The 16,085-nt window shown below is 55.0% G+C and overlaps 3 protein-coding genes across 3 annotated transcripts in view; 1 reads left to right on the top strand and 2 right to left on the bottom strand.

Moving 5' to 3' along the window:
- Positions 1–936, bottom strand: part of CFDP1 (chromatin remodeling protein CFDP1) — a 61,816-nt gene extending 60,880 nt beyond the window's left edge. Inside the window, exons 1-2 of the mRNA XM_005526314.3 lie at positions 812–936; positions 638–746 (exon numbers count right to left, since the gene is read on the bottom strand). Of these exons, the coding sequence (XP_005526371.1) occupies positions 638–746; positions 812–878 (176 nt within the window). The 5' untranslated portion in view covers positions 879–936. The remainder of the gene's footprint in view (positions 1–637; positions 747–811) is intronic.
- Positions 937–1,240: 304 nt separating this feature from the next.
- TMEM170A (transmembrane protein 170A) lies at positions 1,241–5,403 on the top strand. The gene is made up of 3 exons (XM_005526315.3): positions 1,241–1,374; positions 1,464–1,634; positions 2,170–5,403. The coding sequence occupies exons 1-3, from the start codon at positions 1,251–1,253 to the stop codon at positions 2,298–2,300; spliced, it is 426 nt and encodes a 141-aa protein (XP_005526372.1). The 5' UTR covers positions 1,241–1,250; the 3' UTR covers positions 2,301–5,403.
- A 640-nt stretch (positions 5,404–6,043) lies between these two features.
- SLC12A3 (solute carrier family 12 member 3) lies at positions 6,044–14,563 on the bottom strand. The gene is made up of 26 exons (XM_014255401.2): positions 14,252–14,563; positions 13,833–13,991; positions 13,528–13,603; positions 13,315–13,410; positions 13,024–13,163; positions 12,701–12,811; positions 12,383–12,494; positions 11,999–12,129; positions 11,661–11,745; positions 11,161–11,315; positions 10,766–10,873; positions 10,435–10,558; positions 10,236–10,337; positions 9,986–10,141; positions 9,809–9,908; positions 9,279–9,390; positions 8,588–8,728; positions 8,303–8,409; positions 8,077–8,159; positions 7,845–7,913; positions 7,564–7,665; positions 7,278–7,389; positions 6,896–6,982; positions 6,671–6,806; positions 6,493–6,560; positions 6,044–6,203 (listed from the first exon to the last, which is right to left on the bottom strand). Exons 1-26 carry the CDS (start codon positions 14,543–14,545, stop codon positions 6,062–6,064), a joined length of 3,108 nt encoding a protein of 1,035 aa, XP_014110876.2. The 5' UTR covers positions 14,546–14,563; the 3' UTR covers positions 6,044–6,061.
- Between the last annotated feature and the right edge of the window lie 1,522 nt (positions 14,564–16,085).

The raw sequence follows: 16,085 nt of genomic DNA on the forward strand, positions 1-16,085 counted from the left end.
TTCATATTTTTACTAAGACATCTGAGCTGGGAGGTTCTCTCTTAACCTTGGGAGCATATGTATTTTATTAAAAGATGCTGCTACTCAGAAAATAGAGACTGATGCAGGCAGTGCCCCTGAAGTGAACTGGCCCGTTTGTATGCATTTCTGTGACTATAAAATACGCTGAAACACTGGCTCAGCTTTGCCAGGGAAGATGTGGCTGCTCCATTCTTGGAAGTGTTCAAGGCCAGGTTAGATGGAGCTTTGAGTGACCTGGTCTAGTGGGAGGTGTCCCTACCCATGGCAGAAGGGTGGAACAAGGTGGTCTTTAAGGGCCCTTCCAACTCAAACCATTCCAGGGTCCTGTGCTTCTGGGATAACGCAGAAATCAGAAGGGAGGAGAACCTGGGCTAGACAAAAACCAACCTCAACTAAAGTACGTATATATTTATCTCAACGTAAGAAACCCCGTATGTGCGTGCTTTGCACTGAAAAAGGTTAACATAAACAACTCTTGCTGGGGAGGGTTTTCAGGCACGACGTCGGGGTTCGTTCTCTGCTGCTGCCACTAAACCGGAACGCAGAGCAGCGTTTCCCGTTCCTCCGCCCCGCAGCGTACCAGCGGCGGCACCGGGCCGGGTCACAGCGGCCGTACCTGCTGCCGGGGCGGCGGGGGCTCCTCCTGCCGCGGGGCGGCCGCGGGCTGTCCGCCGGCTCCTCCTCCCGCACCAGCTCGCTCTCATCATCCTCGCTGTACTCCGCACCTGCAAGCATAGTCAGTGAGCGCCGGGACCGCCGGCACCGCCGGCTCCCGCCCGCTACCACTCACCTGAGGGTACATAGTCGTCATCCTCGGCCGAGGAGTACTGGTCCTGCTCCGACTCCGACCCCGACATGGTGCGGCCGCGGCCCCGCCGCCTCACGGCACCTCCCGCCCGCCGCCGCCCAGAGCGCCGCTGCCGCCCGCGCCCGCCCCCTGGCGGACGGGAAGAACAGCCGCGCCTCCGAGGCGGCGCCGCGCATGGGGAGCAGCGACGACAGTCCGCCAGAGGCCAGAGCGCCCCACCGGGGCTCCCAACAGTCCTTGCGGCCCGCAGCCGTTCCCATGGCAGCGCGGGGTCGGGGCGGGACCCGGCTGCCAGGAGACCAGCGGTGATTGGTGATGAGCCCTGTCTGTCATCTTACAACTCTTCCCATTGGCTGCAACGGGCGGAAGGGGACCGGCGGAAGAGGCAGTGACGGATGGCGGCAGCGGGGCGGGTGCGAGGATGGAGGGCGGCGAAACGGGCGGCGGTGGCGGGGGTCTCCTGCAGCAGATTCTTAGCCTTCGCCTCGTGCCCCGCGTGGGCAATGGCACCACCACCTACTCCAGTCCGCTCTCCACCTTCCCAGGTACCTCCCTATTCGGAGTGGGGCGCGCCCGCCGGGGCCGCTGGAGGCCCGCGGGCCCCGGGCTGCCCTCACAGCCCTTCTCTCCGCAGAGATGTGGTACGGCGTCTTCCTATGGGCACTCGTCTCCTCCCTTGCCTTCCACGTCCCGGCCGCGTTGCTCGCCCTCTTCACGCTCCGGCACCACAAGTACGGCAGGTTCATGTCCGTGAGCGTCCTGCTGATGGGCATCGTGGGACCCATCACCGCCGGCACCCTCACAAGTACGGCAAGTGCCCGGCAGTATCGGCCGGGGGGCTCTGTGGTGATCAGAGGTTACCTTCGGGAGCGCATGGAATAGCGATTGCACCATACCCCGTGTCCAGCCCTGCATCGGGCATACCAAACGTGCCCATCGGCTGCAGAGCCAAGGGGGCTTTCACATTTCTGAGCACCTGGAGGAAAATCTCACAGAGGTTTGGTGTCAGTGCCCAGAACGGGGTAATGTTTGCAGCCTGTGGGCTGTGGGTGGGGGATCTTGTGACAAGGGTATGTCCCAAACCACCCCAACCCCCCACCTGCTGGAGGCCTCAGCAGTTTCAGCACCAGTTTACCCATTGCCACCAGTATGCACTGGTTACTGGCTGAAGTTTGTCAGACAACCCCAGCCCAACATTCTTGCTGGGTTCCCTGATGTGCAGGGAGAGGTTCAGACATCGCTGTTCTCTGCCCCAGCCTCACATCCCGAGGCTTTCCCTTCATCCCCGTGGCAGAGCAGCTGTCTCACGTTCACATCTCGGCTTTTCCCCCTCTCCACAGGTGCTGCCATTGCTGGAGTTTACAGAGCTGCGGGGAAAAAAATGATTCCCTTTGAGGCCCTTATTTTTGGCGTGGGCCAGACGTTCTGTGTGGTGGTGGTTTCGTTCCTGCGCATTCTGGCCACTCTGTAGCTCCTCTGGAGAGGCTGGAGAACACAAACCAGAGGGGGAGCAAAGGACCTGCTGCCTCAGAACAAATTACAGGGAGCACAGCTCCAGCCTTGTGCTTCTTCCACCGATTTAAGGAATTGGGAGGACTTGCTCCTGCCTCCAGCCTGGCTTGAAACTTAAAAATTGTGAATTTTGTTACTTTTTGGTAACATTAAGTGCCAAGTGAAACTTTATTTTTCTGGAGGGTTGGAAAATGGCTACCAGGGGAGGAGATCCGGGTACCTTTCACCAGTGATGAATTGTAGTAACAGGATATGACTAAAATGTGACACCAGCTGTGCTGCAGTAGGAACAGGACCAGAGTGACATCGTGCCCTCAGAGTTCACTCACTGCTTTGTGGCTTGGTTTTGAGTGAACCTGAAGCTCTTTTAATGTCTGTTTTTTAAATTAAAATGTTAATTTGTTTTCTTCCTGGCCCAAACTTCTTAATACCAGGTCACAGCCATAGTGGATTTGGGAGCAGCAAGAGGAAAACTCATTTTAGATGGATGAGAGTGCAAATTTGTGTTTAGGAGCTCTGGCTGTGAATGCTGCACAGGGGAAATTGCTGGTATAAAAAAGATTTTGTGAGTTTTGTTACAGCAAAGCCCTTCTGGCCCTGTGAATTTTCTGCCCTGGGACAAAGCACAGTGGAATGGCACTCCAGAAATCCCAGGTGTGCATGTGGGCGTGCACAGCTTCTCCTCAGGCTTTGAAGGAAACTCATGTTTTCAAATGACCCTGTTCTCCTTTGACTCACTGATGCTGTTCATGTTGGTGTGGTGGAGCTGGGTGTCTGCACTGATCTGGAAGTGGCACTGGCCAGCTTGGGTAAAATCCCTCATGCTGCTGCGAGCTGCGTGGCCAGGCTGGGTTCTGATCTGGCGTGTCCCCGGTGCGGGTAGTGTGCCACGTTTTCAGCACCCAGCCAACAGCGCGCCAGGGGTTGGGAGAGCTGCAAGGGTTCTGGCAGGAGCCTGGATGATTCCTGTGTCCATGTGAACACAGCCCCAAATCAACCCTTCTCCACAGGCAGCAGTCTCCTCATTAATAGTTTTAGTTTGTTTTGGTTTTAAGAGACTTTTAATTAATTGGTAACTCTGCACTTGTGCCCAGAGTTGTGCCACATGGCTTGGGCACTCGAGCAGCTAATTGGGTGCTTCCTGGGGCTTGGTTCTTTGGGGAAGCTGAGGTTGTATTCCAGGGATGTGGCTGGTGGTCAGTGGTGCCACCCCTAGGGGTTTGCTGTGGTCTGTGTTTGTACCCAGCTCACACCATGTGGGCTGCAGAGGGAAAGTGCTGTCTATGTCCAGCCTTTCAAGGGACAGTTCCCATCTGTGTCTTCACTGAATTCCTCTGGTTTCCAAATCAGTTTCTTTTGTACCTGCAGCATTTCCTAGGGCCATTTATCTACTGTGAGCCCATATCCTTAGTGCTGAAATAACTAGATGTGGCACTTAGTGCCATGGTCTGGATGATGAGGTGGTGACCAGCCAAAGGTTGAACTCAATCTCAGAGGGCTTTTCTAAACTAAATTGATTCTGTGATCCTTCAATAGGACATTCTTTATCATGGAAAAGTGTTTCTCTCTGCACAGACTTCTCAGGAACGGTTTGTCCATGGAGAGAGGTGTTTTGCAGGAGCTACTTACTGAGATTCCTCTAAATTTTAGCCTATGTTAATTCAGGGAATATAGATGCACAGTTTAGGAAATAATTTAATTTTATAAAATTATAATAAAATGTGAATAAAATAATTCACATTTAATGTGAATCCTCTAGGTGGGTGAGGTCCAAGTGGTGTAACATATACTAAACCCTGGATCTGTGGAGAGCCCTGTGTGCTGTGCTGCTTGTAGAGAGCCAGTCTTCCTGCCAGGGCAGAAACAATGAGAAAAAAAAGGAATAAGCTTTCTTTCTTTTCCCTCTTCCCACTTTGTATTTCAGCATGTGTACAGAGTGCACAGTTTAATTTACAGGTATTATCCTGTGTTTTACTGGATGGATTAAAAGTATCTCATGAAATTTGGATAGGGTGGGTCTGGCTTTACCTTTCAGGTGACACCAGAAACCAATGTCCTGAGCACCTGCTGTGCTCTTTACCCTGCCCCGGTGCCTGGCACCGCTCAATAGCCATTAAGCTGATTGCAACTGAGAAAGCACTTTATCCACGTGCCCCGTGCTACAGCAAGAGGAGGTTTCCTTGCAGGAACAGGACTGAGGGGTGCAGGACACAAATGGGGCTGTTACAGAGCTCACAAGTGAAAAATTGCTCGGTAAAGTCACTCAGTGCTGGGTGAACTGAAAACCTCCCATTTTCTATCCCCTGGAATCTCCGAGAGTCTGTTTTGAGGGGCTCTGGTTTACTTGAAGAGTTGTCAGCTTGACCCTGTTTGGAGCTGGCCATGTCTATCTATGCCTGGATGCTGTGAAATTTTCAGGGAATTCTTGCACAAAAGGTGAACAATCAGCTGATTTGTCTTGACAGCACAGGAGGCAAGTTCTTTGTGTCACCTTATGCTCACAGAACATTCTCCACTCCACTGGCTGCTGCTGGCAACCTCCCTCTCCAGTAAAACCAGAGCTAAACAGAAAGGAGGAGTAGCCTCGAGTTGAAGCACCAGATTCTGGCAGTTGAAGCACTAGTGGCAGTTTCTTCCTGTCATTGGTTTGTCCTTCCCTTTCCATTCCTTTATTCCAAGTGAGGCATGTGGAGGAATCCCTTCAGTTTTCATCAGGTAGACTTTGCTCAAACTTGCCAAAAAGCTGCAAAGAGCTGGCAAAAACATCAACACTGAGGTGTCCTAGGCTCAGTAGTGCTGTGAGCCTCTGCTGGGGAGCTGAGCCAGTGTGCTGGTTAAAGAAACACCTTCTGGAGAAGCTGCCTGCCCTGGAGGAACACCCACTTATGCCAAGGCTTGTGGCCCTGCTCCCTGTGTGTGACATCCCCTGCTCCCACCTGGCTTCCTCTCGCTCACAGCTGCAGCTGTCATGAACAAATCTTTGTATGAAAATTCTGTACATTTTATTTTTCTACTGACACTCCTAATCCTGGTGGTGATTATCAGTAAATTCTGTAACTCTTGAGGTGAATGAATGTGTGTTTCTTCTGCAGCATGACAAGAGGGCCTGGGTTGTGCTTTTGCAAATGAGCTGCATTCCTGCTTTGCTTGGGGCCATCTGCAGCAGAAATGTCCTGGTTCTGGTGGTAAATGCTGTCTCCGTTAGGAGCTGGACCTGCATCTCCAGCCAGGCACCACAGTCTGAGGTGACATCTCACTGCTGCCCAGTTGCTGGGGACAGGCTTAGCTGTTGGCCCTGTCCCTGAGGGGACATGCTGGGACCCTGCATTCCCTAGGTTCGGTGCTGACCTGCTCCCAGCCCCTGAGGCTGTTCCCACCCTGGACCAGTGGCTTTGCTGGGGCCAGTGTTCAGTCCCTGCACACCACTTGAGCCCTTCTGGGCATGCAGGTGCAGGACCCCACAGCTCCCCTGCCTGGCTCTGGCTAACCCCAGGCCACAGCAGTGCCTGCACTGCAGGGCTGGCATTGCTGTTTATCCACGTACAACCTACAGAGCCCGAGATGAGTCAAACAAGTGTGGCAGCTGTGCTTGGTGGACATTTCAAGAGGGCTGGTAACAACCCTGCCTTTACTGCTCCCCCAAACTCCAGAAGAGCATGCTTCAGGATCAGAACTGTCCTGAAAAATACACATCCCAAGTCATCAGGGATCCAGGAGGTTTTATTGACAGTAAAAGGTCAACACGTTCTCTTGGTTTCCTCTTGTGAGGATGATGGGGGGTCTCAGGTCCTGTGAGAGGGTCTCGAGCCAGGCCATGTAGAGGGAGCTGGGGCAGCGGCCCTTCCTGCCGATGGGCGGAGTGCTGCGGCACAGCGAGGGCTGTGAGGCATGGCAGAGCCATCCACAGCCCCTTTCTCAGTCCATTGCAGGTTATTTCCCTAAAAAGGGGCAACACCACATCCTCCCCCCACCAACAGGACCCGGTCTGGAGCCCTAGGTATCTTCCAAGGTCTATTCCCTGTGGTGCAGCACTGTCTCACCACAGCATTAGGGTGTCTGTGCAGTATCTCCCTGCCCAGGGAGGGGTGAACATCCAGAGGGACCATTCCCATGGGGCAAGAAATGGGTATGAGGGCATTACTGGCACCTACATGGCTATGAGTGCTGCATCCCGTGAGTAATCCAGCAAAATCTCATTCAGCCTCACTTGTCGGAGTGACTATGGAGCAAAGAGCATTGAGAAATGCAAAGTAATGGTTTCCAGAAGGACTGAATTTTGTCTAAAAAGCAGGAGACCTTTTGCAGGAGCTCCCCCAGCACTGGTGCTACCTTGGCTCTGTTTTTATCGACCTCCTCATCAGAAATCTTCCAGGGACAGCCTTGTCTCATCTCATTCACTGTGGCCTCATCTTTGAAGCCATCGTTCAGCCTGAAGGGAGCGATGAGTTCGTCAAACCTCTTGATGCTGCAACACAAGCAGACAGTGCTGAGAAAGAGGGTCTGGGCAGGTTTGGGGGTGCTGGGGGGCACAGGGAAGGGGAGGGGGGTGGTTACTGCTCTGGCCGGGGTTTCTGGTTGATGTCAGGGAGGATGTGGACCTCATGGAAGCCGAGGCGGAACTTGCTCAGCAGAGAGACAATCCTAATGGAGGGAAAAGGACACGTTTTCCCAAAGTTAGCAGGGAATAGAAGCTCTGACAGGGACCTGCCACAGCAGAAAACCCTGCTGCTGGTTTCAGTTTGCACTTTGGGTTTTCCCACTCTGCAGCCACATTGGTTTCCTGAGAAATGAGGCAAAGCAGCCAGGTCAGAGCTCCCAGATCCCATTATGACAAAGCTGGGAGTGCTCAGTAGGGTGGGAAGCAGTTTGTGTCACCACCCATGGGACAGTGACGGTGGCCAAGTGGCTAAGAGGTGAAGTGGCAGCCAGCACTTACGCCTTCCTCTCCTCGTCCATCCTGTTGATCTGCCCGCCGACAAACACCCGGATTTTGCACTTTCCCCACCGCTTCTTGCGCCCCAGGAGGTAGGGGATGAGCAGTGTGAGACCTGTCCCCAAGACACCCAGTGGGAGATGCAGCAGTGACCCCCAGGCTCACCAGTGTTTCCTAGGTGCCAAAGGCCAGGGATGCCCTGGCCCCATTTGGCAGGGACTGAGCCCTCCTGGGCACCACAATGGAGGTGCTGGGCTCATTATCTGGACAGGAGGAAGGTGAAGGTTACCTCCATCATCGAAGAGCCAGTAAATGTCAATGGTCTTCTTGCCCTGCTCGCTCTGGAAGATGGTGCTCGCCTGCTGCTCACTGGCCAAGGTGGTGGGGTCCCCTGCCGGGGCAAGAGGATCCTGATGTCAGCAAAGGGCACCACTGGCCACAGATTAAAGGAATCACTTCCTCCTGGTCCCAGCCCTACTCTGCATCAGTGCTTGAAACCCCCACCCTGCCTGCAAAATAATCCTCAGAGCTGGGGATGCTCTGAGTGGTCACAAGCCACAACCAACCTACCTGTGCCTGGGGCTGCTCTGCTGCCAGTGCCATTCTCAGGGTGCTCTGCTGCCTCAAACATGGGGTTAACTGAGGAGGGAGGAGAAGAGCAAGGGCAACACAGCAGTGCCTTTGATCCCAGCACAGGAGTGATGTCCTGCCAGGACTGTGACCTTTGTCTGGGGACATGGTACTGGCTGGCACATCCCACAGCTCCACGTCTGTGCATCCCTGGCTGCCCAAAACCACTTACCATGTGCCTGCAGCACTCGGGAAACATTCAGCCCTTCCTTCATCCGCATTAAGCACACACCATACTTGAAATCGAAAGCATCACTGGAAGGAGGGAGGAGAAGGCAGTTAGTGGGGGTGGCACTGTCCAGCTGGACCCTGCACACGTGGCTGCAGCCATCAGTGACCGCGGGGCCACCACCAGGTGCCAGTGTCCCTGAGAGGCGGAGGAGCTGGCTTGGCCATACTGCAGGATGCCCACGTAGTCCTCTAGGCTCTGTGGAGATGCTGTCCGCCAGTTCCTCTTGTAGCCCAGCACTAAGATGTTAGGTCTCATCTTCCCAAGGCCAGCAGCCTACAGATAGATGTCCCCATGAGACCCCTCTGGAGGGACAGACAGACACAGGTGGTGTCAGTCCACTCAGTGGGGGAGCAAAGGGAGGTGCCTGGAGATTTTGGAGGGGGGTCAGAGCTCCCCCAGGCTGTGACAAAGAGGAGGGACCCTGCTGCTGGAAGGCAAATGAGGGCTGTACCTGGATGAGCATTTGGACACCACTTCTCAAATCCTCAGCCACCACATCCGTGTAGAAAGCCTTGATCTTCCTCTTCATTAGCCACTTAGTGTGGCCATCTGCCATCAGCTGGGACTCTGTCATCTTCTGCTTCCGTGGTCCCTGCAGGAATCAGGGGCAGGAGCTCAGGCAGCCCCTTCCAACTGGTGGGCTTGCCACCAAGGACTTCTAGCTCCTCTCTTCCCAAATCATTAGCAAGAGGTAGATGTAACCACTGCACACATGGAGGGTTGCAGTCACAGCCAAGAAAACCAGTGAATCCAGGGAGTCGACAGCCAGTGCACACAATCCCAACAGTCCTGTGTGTGCAGATGGGCTGGTTCTTACTGCACCCAATTACACTGGAGACTTCAGGGCTGCAGGACCCACCCTGTCCTCTGAGCAACTACTTTATCCTTCCAAATCTTCTGCAATTAATTGAAAAAGGGAAGCCGTAAGGCCACAGGGACATCCTGATGCTTCACCAATATTGCTCAACAACTCAGAGAGGCTTCCAGTTGACAAATTTGATCATCCAGCAGTACACAAGTGGACACACTTCTATCTCCACCCTGTGAGTGCACCTGGATACAATTGGATTTCCCAGCCCACCACCCACCAGTGGCCAGAGCCCCCAGGACAAGAAACCAACCAGCTTCTGCAGGTGACTCACAATCAGCACGTTGCCACAGAGCATCAGGCTGAGGTTCTTGGTGAAGGTCCCCACAAAATCCACCAGTGCTGGGCGGAAGTTGGGTGGGCCAGTGAGCACCAGGCACTGTGGTCTGCAGGCAGGGGAAAAAGGGAGTGAGGAATGGTACTTCGGAGGCATCCAGCCTCTTTGGAATGAGCCATGTCTCTTCTCCCATGCTTGGCCAGTGGCAACTAAGAGGAGCATCTTTAGAATGAGAAAGCATTATGTGGCCTGAGGGTCCAGTCTTACTCTTTGGTCTTTCTATATCAGATGAGACCAGTGTGTCTATGTCTGTCTGGTACAAGGAGGGCAGGGTTTGCACAGTTTTCTACCTTACATGGCACAGACATGGGATTTTGGAGACAGACACATTTTGCTGTAGCTCCTAGTAACAGGGTGGTGGTGAGGATGTGGCCATGGGCACAAAACCTCCCTGGGTTTACTGGAGGCAGGAGCTGGCTCTTCATCCCACTCCCTCCATGCCCAGCACTGCAATGAGCTGCTCTTACCTGTAGTTCTTGATGTGCTCATCCACTTCACTCAGCCCCACTGAGTAGCTGAGGGCCATGTTATAGGAACTGGCTTGCACAGAGGAGCCCCAGTTGACATCTGCACAGGGAAGATGGATTAGCAACAGGGCCAGACACCTTCTGGGGCATTGCCAGTGCCAGGTTACCACCACCCACCTGGCTTTTTGTAGAGGACATATCCCAGGAGGAAGATGACGATGCCAAAGGCAATGAGGGCTGCCCACCAGGTCAGCAGGAACATGATCACCACTGAGACAGCAGCTCCAAAGAGCGCAGTCCACTTGCTGTAATACCGAAAGGAGGGTCGCCAGCCTGCACGCAAACACACACAGCGGCCGCTGCCGGGACGGGGAGCCGGATGCGGAGCCGGCCACCGCAGGGCACGGCGTGGCGTGGCACAGCCCACCTGGGGAGTTGGTGATGGAGGCATGGAAGCAGCTGAAGTTGATGAGGGCGTAGGAGCAGAGGAAGAAGTTGGAGATGATGGGGGCAATGGCATTGAGCTCAGCTGTGGGAGGAGAAGGAGAGCGAGCAGTCAGTGGTGGGGACTGAGCCACCCTGCTGGTAGCAAGCTCCAGGAGGCTACTGGGGCAGCAAGCACCCACCGATGAGGATAAAGCCAATGGCAATGACATAGGTGAGCATGTAGCCACGGATGGGCTCGCTGTTCCTCCCGTAGCCCTTCCCAAAGAAGCCAATGAGAGGATAGAGCTGGTCCTTGCAGAGACACTGCAAGGAGAGATGCAGTGGGGATAGCAGGCTTTGCCAGGGACATGGGATGGCAGTGCCGTGGTGGCTCCTGCATCCGTAAGAGCAAGGGCTGAACTGGACACATGTCCCAGGGCTGCTTATGGATGCAGAGCCCTGCACCAAGGAGCATCACCCACTGCTGAGCTCAGGGAGAGGAGCTGGGGTGTGCAGACACCACCCCCTCACCTGGAAGACTTTGGGGGCTGAGACAAGGCAAGCCAGTGCTGAGGAGAGGGTAGCTCCAAAGATCCCTGCTGTAATGAGGGGGCCAAATCCAGACACCATGCTCATGCTCTGCATGAAAACCAGGGGATCAGGAATCCCAGCATTCCTGGTGCACCAACCTCCACCCCTACCCTGAGGGATTTCCAGCCCCCATCCTGCTGCATTTCCTTTAACATTATCCAGGCAGCAAAATCCAGCCACGTGCAAAAGCCCACTCCCTGGTGTCATCTTTTAACAGGATGTTCCTGTTAAAATATGGCTGTTTCAAGAGCATGGGTGCCCCCCAGGATGCCTGGGGTGTGCCAGGCATCTGGCCAGGAGCAGGAACAGGAGTTGGTCATGGTTCTGAGCAGTACCTGGTAGTAGTTGCTGAGCCCATATCTGCAGCTCTGCTGTTGGGTGCAGGCGGTGAAGTTCCAGCCGAAGCTACAGGCCAGTCCCTCACAGCCCGGCGAGCCCATGGCCATGCTGTCGTTCAGGCTGCCTGAGGCATCTCGGACCACACAGGCACCTGGGGGGACACACACAGGGCTACAGCAGGGCTGGCACCTCTCCACGGTTTCATGAAGCCCAGCCCCACATCCCGTTGCCTGTGACAGCTCTCAAGTTCCTGCCATGGGGCTGCCCCACTGCACGATGGCTTTGAACAATGCTATGAGCTCCACTGCCCAGCAAGGATGACTCTGCCCCACGTGGGGGTAGGAACAAAGTCTGGCACCTGTGGACTCACACCGGGTTATCAGTGCCAGTGTCCACAGTTTGCTCCTGGCTCCTACCCACCTGCATCCTCCCAGGCCACTCATTTTGGCAGGGGGCCAGCCCACTCACCCATTGCATCTGAGGATGTGCTGCTTACCAATGGTAGCAGAAAGCACCAGGTAAGACATAGTGGTCCAGAAGATGGCCATCAAGGTGCCTTTGGGGATTGCCACGGCAGGATCCTGCCCAAGGGAGGTGCAGAGATATGTAAGACAGCTTTCCAGCAGCACTGCTAATGTAGGCAGTTCATTTGTGGCTGCTGTACAAGAGGAATTTTAATTCACTGTATCACAAAGCCACAGAGCATCTCCTGACTAAGCCCAAAGTTTCCAGAAGAAATAGAAGTCTAACAGTTGGATCAAAATGAAAGTATCAGGGAAAATAGGGCTTGAGCCCTGAGAAACACTGGCTCAGGCAGCAACAGTCACAACGCACCTTCAGGTCACCCGAAATGTTGGCCCCAGCGAGGATGCCAGTTGCTGACGGGAAGAAAATGGAAAACAAACCAAAGAAGGAGCCCTCAGGTCCACGCCAGTTGGGCACAAAGTTCTGAGCAAAGATATCAGCTGGGGAGGAAGCAGAGGAGAAGCATATGGGGCCTCTCAGCTACACTTTTCCTGGCTAAAGCACTTCAGCACTGGCTGGGGGCATAGTGCTGATAGCAGGGACCCCATGGGAGGGGACACTGTGCTTTTAGTGACATCTCTCAGCAAGGAGCATCCTCCCACAGCAAACATCTCCCCCAACTGCAGCAAAGACCCAGGCTCCAGAGCTGTACTTGGACCTGCTGAGTGCAACCCCAGCCTGTGGTGGACCCACCTCGGTAGCTGAAGAAGCCCTTTGCTTGCTTCTCAGCGGTGGCTGGGATCACTGTTCCCACCAGGTAGTTAATGAAGGAAACCAAGATGACCAGGAAGAACAGTATCTGTGCCTGCCAGACCAGAAAGAGCCGGCTGAAGAATTGGGTGTTTGGGCACAGAAAGAGTGAAGAATGCATTAGGAGAAAACCATGCCCATTTTTGGGGAGACACAAGTGCTCTGCTCCTCACAGGTACACCTGCTCCTCAGATGCCTGGTGGGCAGCAGGGACAGCTCTTATCAGTCTGGGAAAAAACCGTGAGCAGGAGTGAGGGTTACCTTAGCCTCCCATTCCATGCCAGCCAGGGAGATGCCCAGCAGCACTGTCACAGTGATGACCCCAATGATTCGGATGTCATTGGTGGGGTCCACGATGAGGGAATTGTGCTCCTGGGGAAGGGGAACTATTCACAATGTGGAAATAACCCTCTTCCTTACCAAATCACTGTTTTTCTCATGAGTTTTAGCAGCCACTGTTTGATTATCAGTGGTCCAATGATAACACAAATATTGATAATCAACACAGGTTGTGCGAGGAGAAGGTGGGGATGGAGGGGCAGCAGGGGTATTGGGAGCCAGAGGACACAGAGCCGCTTTCTTACCTGCAGCAGGTCCCGGACAGTTTCAGCAAAGCCCACTGTGTGCATGGCCACGGCCACCGCGTTTGCAAAGGCAAAAATCAGCCCGATGGAGCCACCCAGCTCCGGCCCAAGGCTCCGCGAGATGAGGAAGTAGGTGCCTCCTGAGGCAGGGAACACCCCATGGCATTACTGTTTCCCCCACGTTTTTGGGGTCCCCCCACACCTCACAGCCCATGCCAGGATGCTCACATCCTTGGGGCAGCCCCCAGGATAAAAAGTTACTCCTGGAGCGGCCAGGAGGGAGCACACTACCTGACTTCACTTTGCCATTGGTGGATATGGCAGAGATGGACAAGCCAGTTATGGTGGTCACTGTCACAGACATGAGAATGATGAGCCATGTCAGGGCTGTGGGGAAAGGGCATTGCATCACTCCTGTATCCCCCAGCCCTCCCTAGGAGTCCCACCACCCCCCAGGTGTTTGGGTGATGATGGGCCCAGCCCACAGTGAACGGCAGCACCCACCGATTCCGGCCTGGGCGGTGATCCAGGGCAAGCGCAAGTAGAGGATAACTCCCCAAATGTTCAGCATACAGCGAATCTATGCGGGACAGAGGGGAACTGGCCATCAGGGCATTGACACCCAGGGATGGCCAAACTGTGCCAGCTCTGCTGCTCCTCAGAGAAAACCACCCCACTGAGGAGGCCAGGGAATTGCTCAGAGCGCATGTGCTTACAAAAATACAGACTTTGGGAAAAATGCAACGAGGGTAAAATGCTTACAGGGTAGAGGGCAGGAGGATGCTCTGTGGGGGATGGGTCACACTCACCATGACACCCTTCACCCATCCAAAGCGGACAGGTTCTGGCACAGAGTCTCTGCCTGGCTCCCCTTCTGCCTCCTCCAGCCCAGCCTCTGGCCCAGCCTCAGGCAGACCATTGCTCTGCTGCAGGTCGGACACTGGTGTGCGAAGGCGGCCCGGGTCAGGCTGTGGGATGAGGGGAAGGCAGGTGAGGGTGGACTTCAAGCAGCTGTCCCTGGAGGCAATGCTCTGGTTGAGCACACAGCTGGAAACAGCTGGATTCTCTGGCTTCTCCCAGGGCCTTCTTGGGGATGTTCAGTCAGCACAGCACCAGTAATGGTACCAAGAGGCGGGAGACAGTGACCCACCACAGACACATCACAGGGACCAGCAGCATAGCCAGGGGATGCTGGAGATGCTGTGGGTACAGCCAAGCCCCCTGTTACCTTGAGAATGGAGTGCAGGTCAGCCAGCGAGGGCCTGCTCTTCCTGGGGTCGCCCACCCCCTTGCTGTTGGCGTAGTGCTCGTAGGCTGGCACCACATCCACCGTGTTGTAGCCAAAGGTCCTGGTGCAGAGGGTGCTGCTGGACAGGTGGGTGGGCTGGACGCTGTCGCAGCTGGACCCCTCAGTGGGTGTGTAGGGACCCCGGCCCCCCTCCTCCATGGCCAGGAGGGTGCTGATGGTGAAGCGGCCACTGCAGCGGGCCGGAGGCAGATCTGGGATGGGCAGCTCAGCCATTGCCCCTGCCCAGGAGCCTGCCAGGTGGGGGACAGGGTGGAGAGGGGCTTGCCGGCTTTATACCCCGCAAAACCGGAGTGAGGTGACCGGCACACACCCACCACTGATGCTAATAGAGGAAAGGAATCAGCTTAAACCACCCCGAGCTGGTCAGGGGGGAAAAAAATAGCTGGAAGGGATACCAAAACCACCATAATGGGCATCATTGCCTCCCAGTGCTCGATGGGGGCAGCGATAACAGATTTGAGATTAAGTCCCAAGGACAGATCAGCAGAGAAATGCAGCGCCGAGTTTGCCTCCGGCCCCAACCCAGGAACATTCGGTTCCCACAGGGATTTATTATGGAAAAAGGGAGCAAGACTCCCACGCACCCTCGCCCTTCCCTGGGATACTGCCCCAGACCCGTCAGATCTCGTAAATCATCTTGGCTGGTCTCCAAGATGCTGCCTGTGGCATTGAGCTGGGCCGGATGTGGGGAGGGGAATGGCACCCTTATCTCACAGTGAAACCAGGGGGAAGGGGGGAACGTGACATCAAGGGGTCTGAGGGACGCCCCTGCTGGGACTGAGATTCCCGGGGGCTGGAGAAGCCAGGGTGCAGAGTGGTGTAAGTCAGTCTGCTTGTCCAGGGCCAGGAGCTGGCAGCTCTCAGTACCAGGCAGCAGAGATGCCCACAGCCCCTTTCCCCTCCCTATCCAGGAACAAAACACCACTAAGTACCCAGAACAGAATTGCCCCCCAGTCCCATCCCTGTGTTAATAAGACACTTAAACACTTGTTCCCATCCTGTAACCCCACAGCCACAACAGGTGAGGACAGGGGGAGGGATGGGGTCTGTTACACCCCTGCAGCCCCTGTCACATGTGCCACGAAAGCAGTTCCAGATAAGATCAGCAAAGACAGCAAACAAGGCCAGCAATAAAATTCGACAGCAGCCCATTGGAATTTCAGCTCCGTGTGGCTTTGCAAGTTAATGGAAAATTGGGCCTGCCTGCCCTGATGCCTCTGGCTGTATTTGCATTCACACACAAATTTTGACCTGATTTTTGAGGACTTGCTCCAGCCCCCTTGTTTGTGCGGGCAGGCGGCCGTGGTCACCCAGCCCTGCGCGGCCGCTTACCCGGGAAGCTGAGGGCAGGCAGCCTGGTCTGCACCCGTGCAGCCCTCGCAGCACTGCAGAGCACCTCGGAGCCTGCAGAGCGGGGACAAGGGCCAGGGGGGATGAGGAAAGAGCCTCACCCCAGCACCTCACTCAACACCCTCCACAAAGCCGACACCAGCTTCCTCTCACAACAGATGCACCAGCAGACTCACACCCAGCAGAAATGGCTTTATTGTAGAACCTCATTGTTTCATCAAAACCGCTGATTTGCCCAAAACAGCACAAATCAGTCTCTTGAGTGGGGGGGTCAGTTAAACACAGCACGGTCAGAGATGCTCCGGAAGAGACAGGAGAGCTCCAGAGGCAGGCGAAGAGCGAAGCGAGTGGTATGATGCAACCCTGGTGTAGTGAAATAGCCGGATTGTAGGAAGCGCTTGTC

This window comes from Pseudopodoces humilis, chromosome 14, assembly GCF_049639895.1.
Source record: "Pseudopodoces humilis isolate 2021_Gansu_Grassland_sample_001 chromosome 14, ASM4963989v1, whole genome shotgun sequence".
Taxonomy (NCBI): Eukaryota; Metazoa; Chordata; class Aves; order Passeriformes; family Paridae; genus Pseudopodoces; species Pseudopodoces humilis.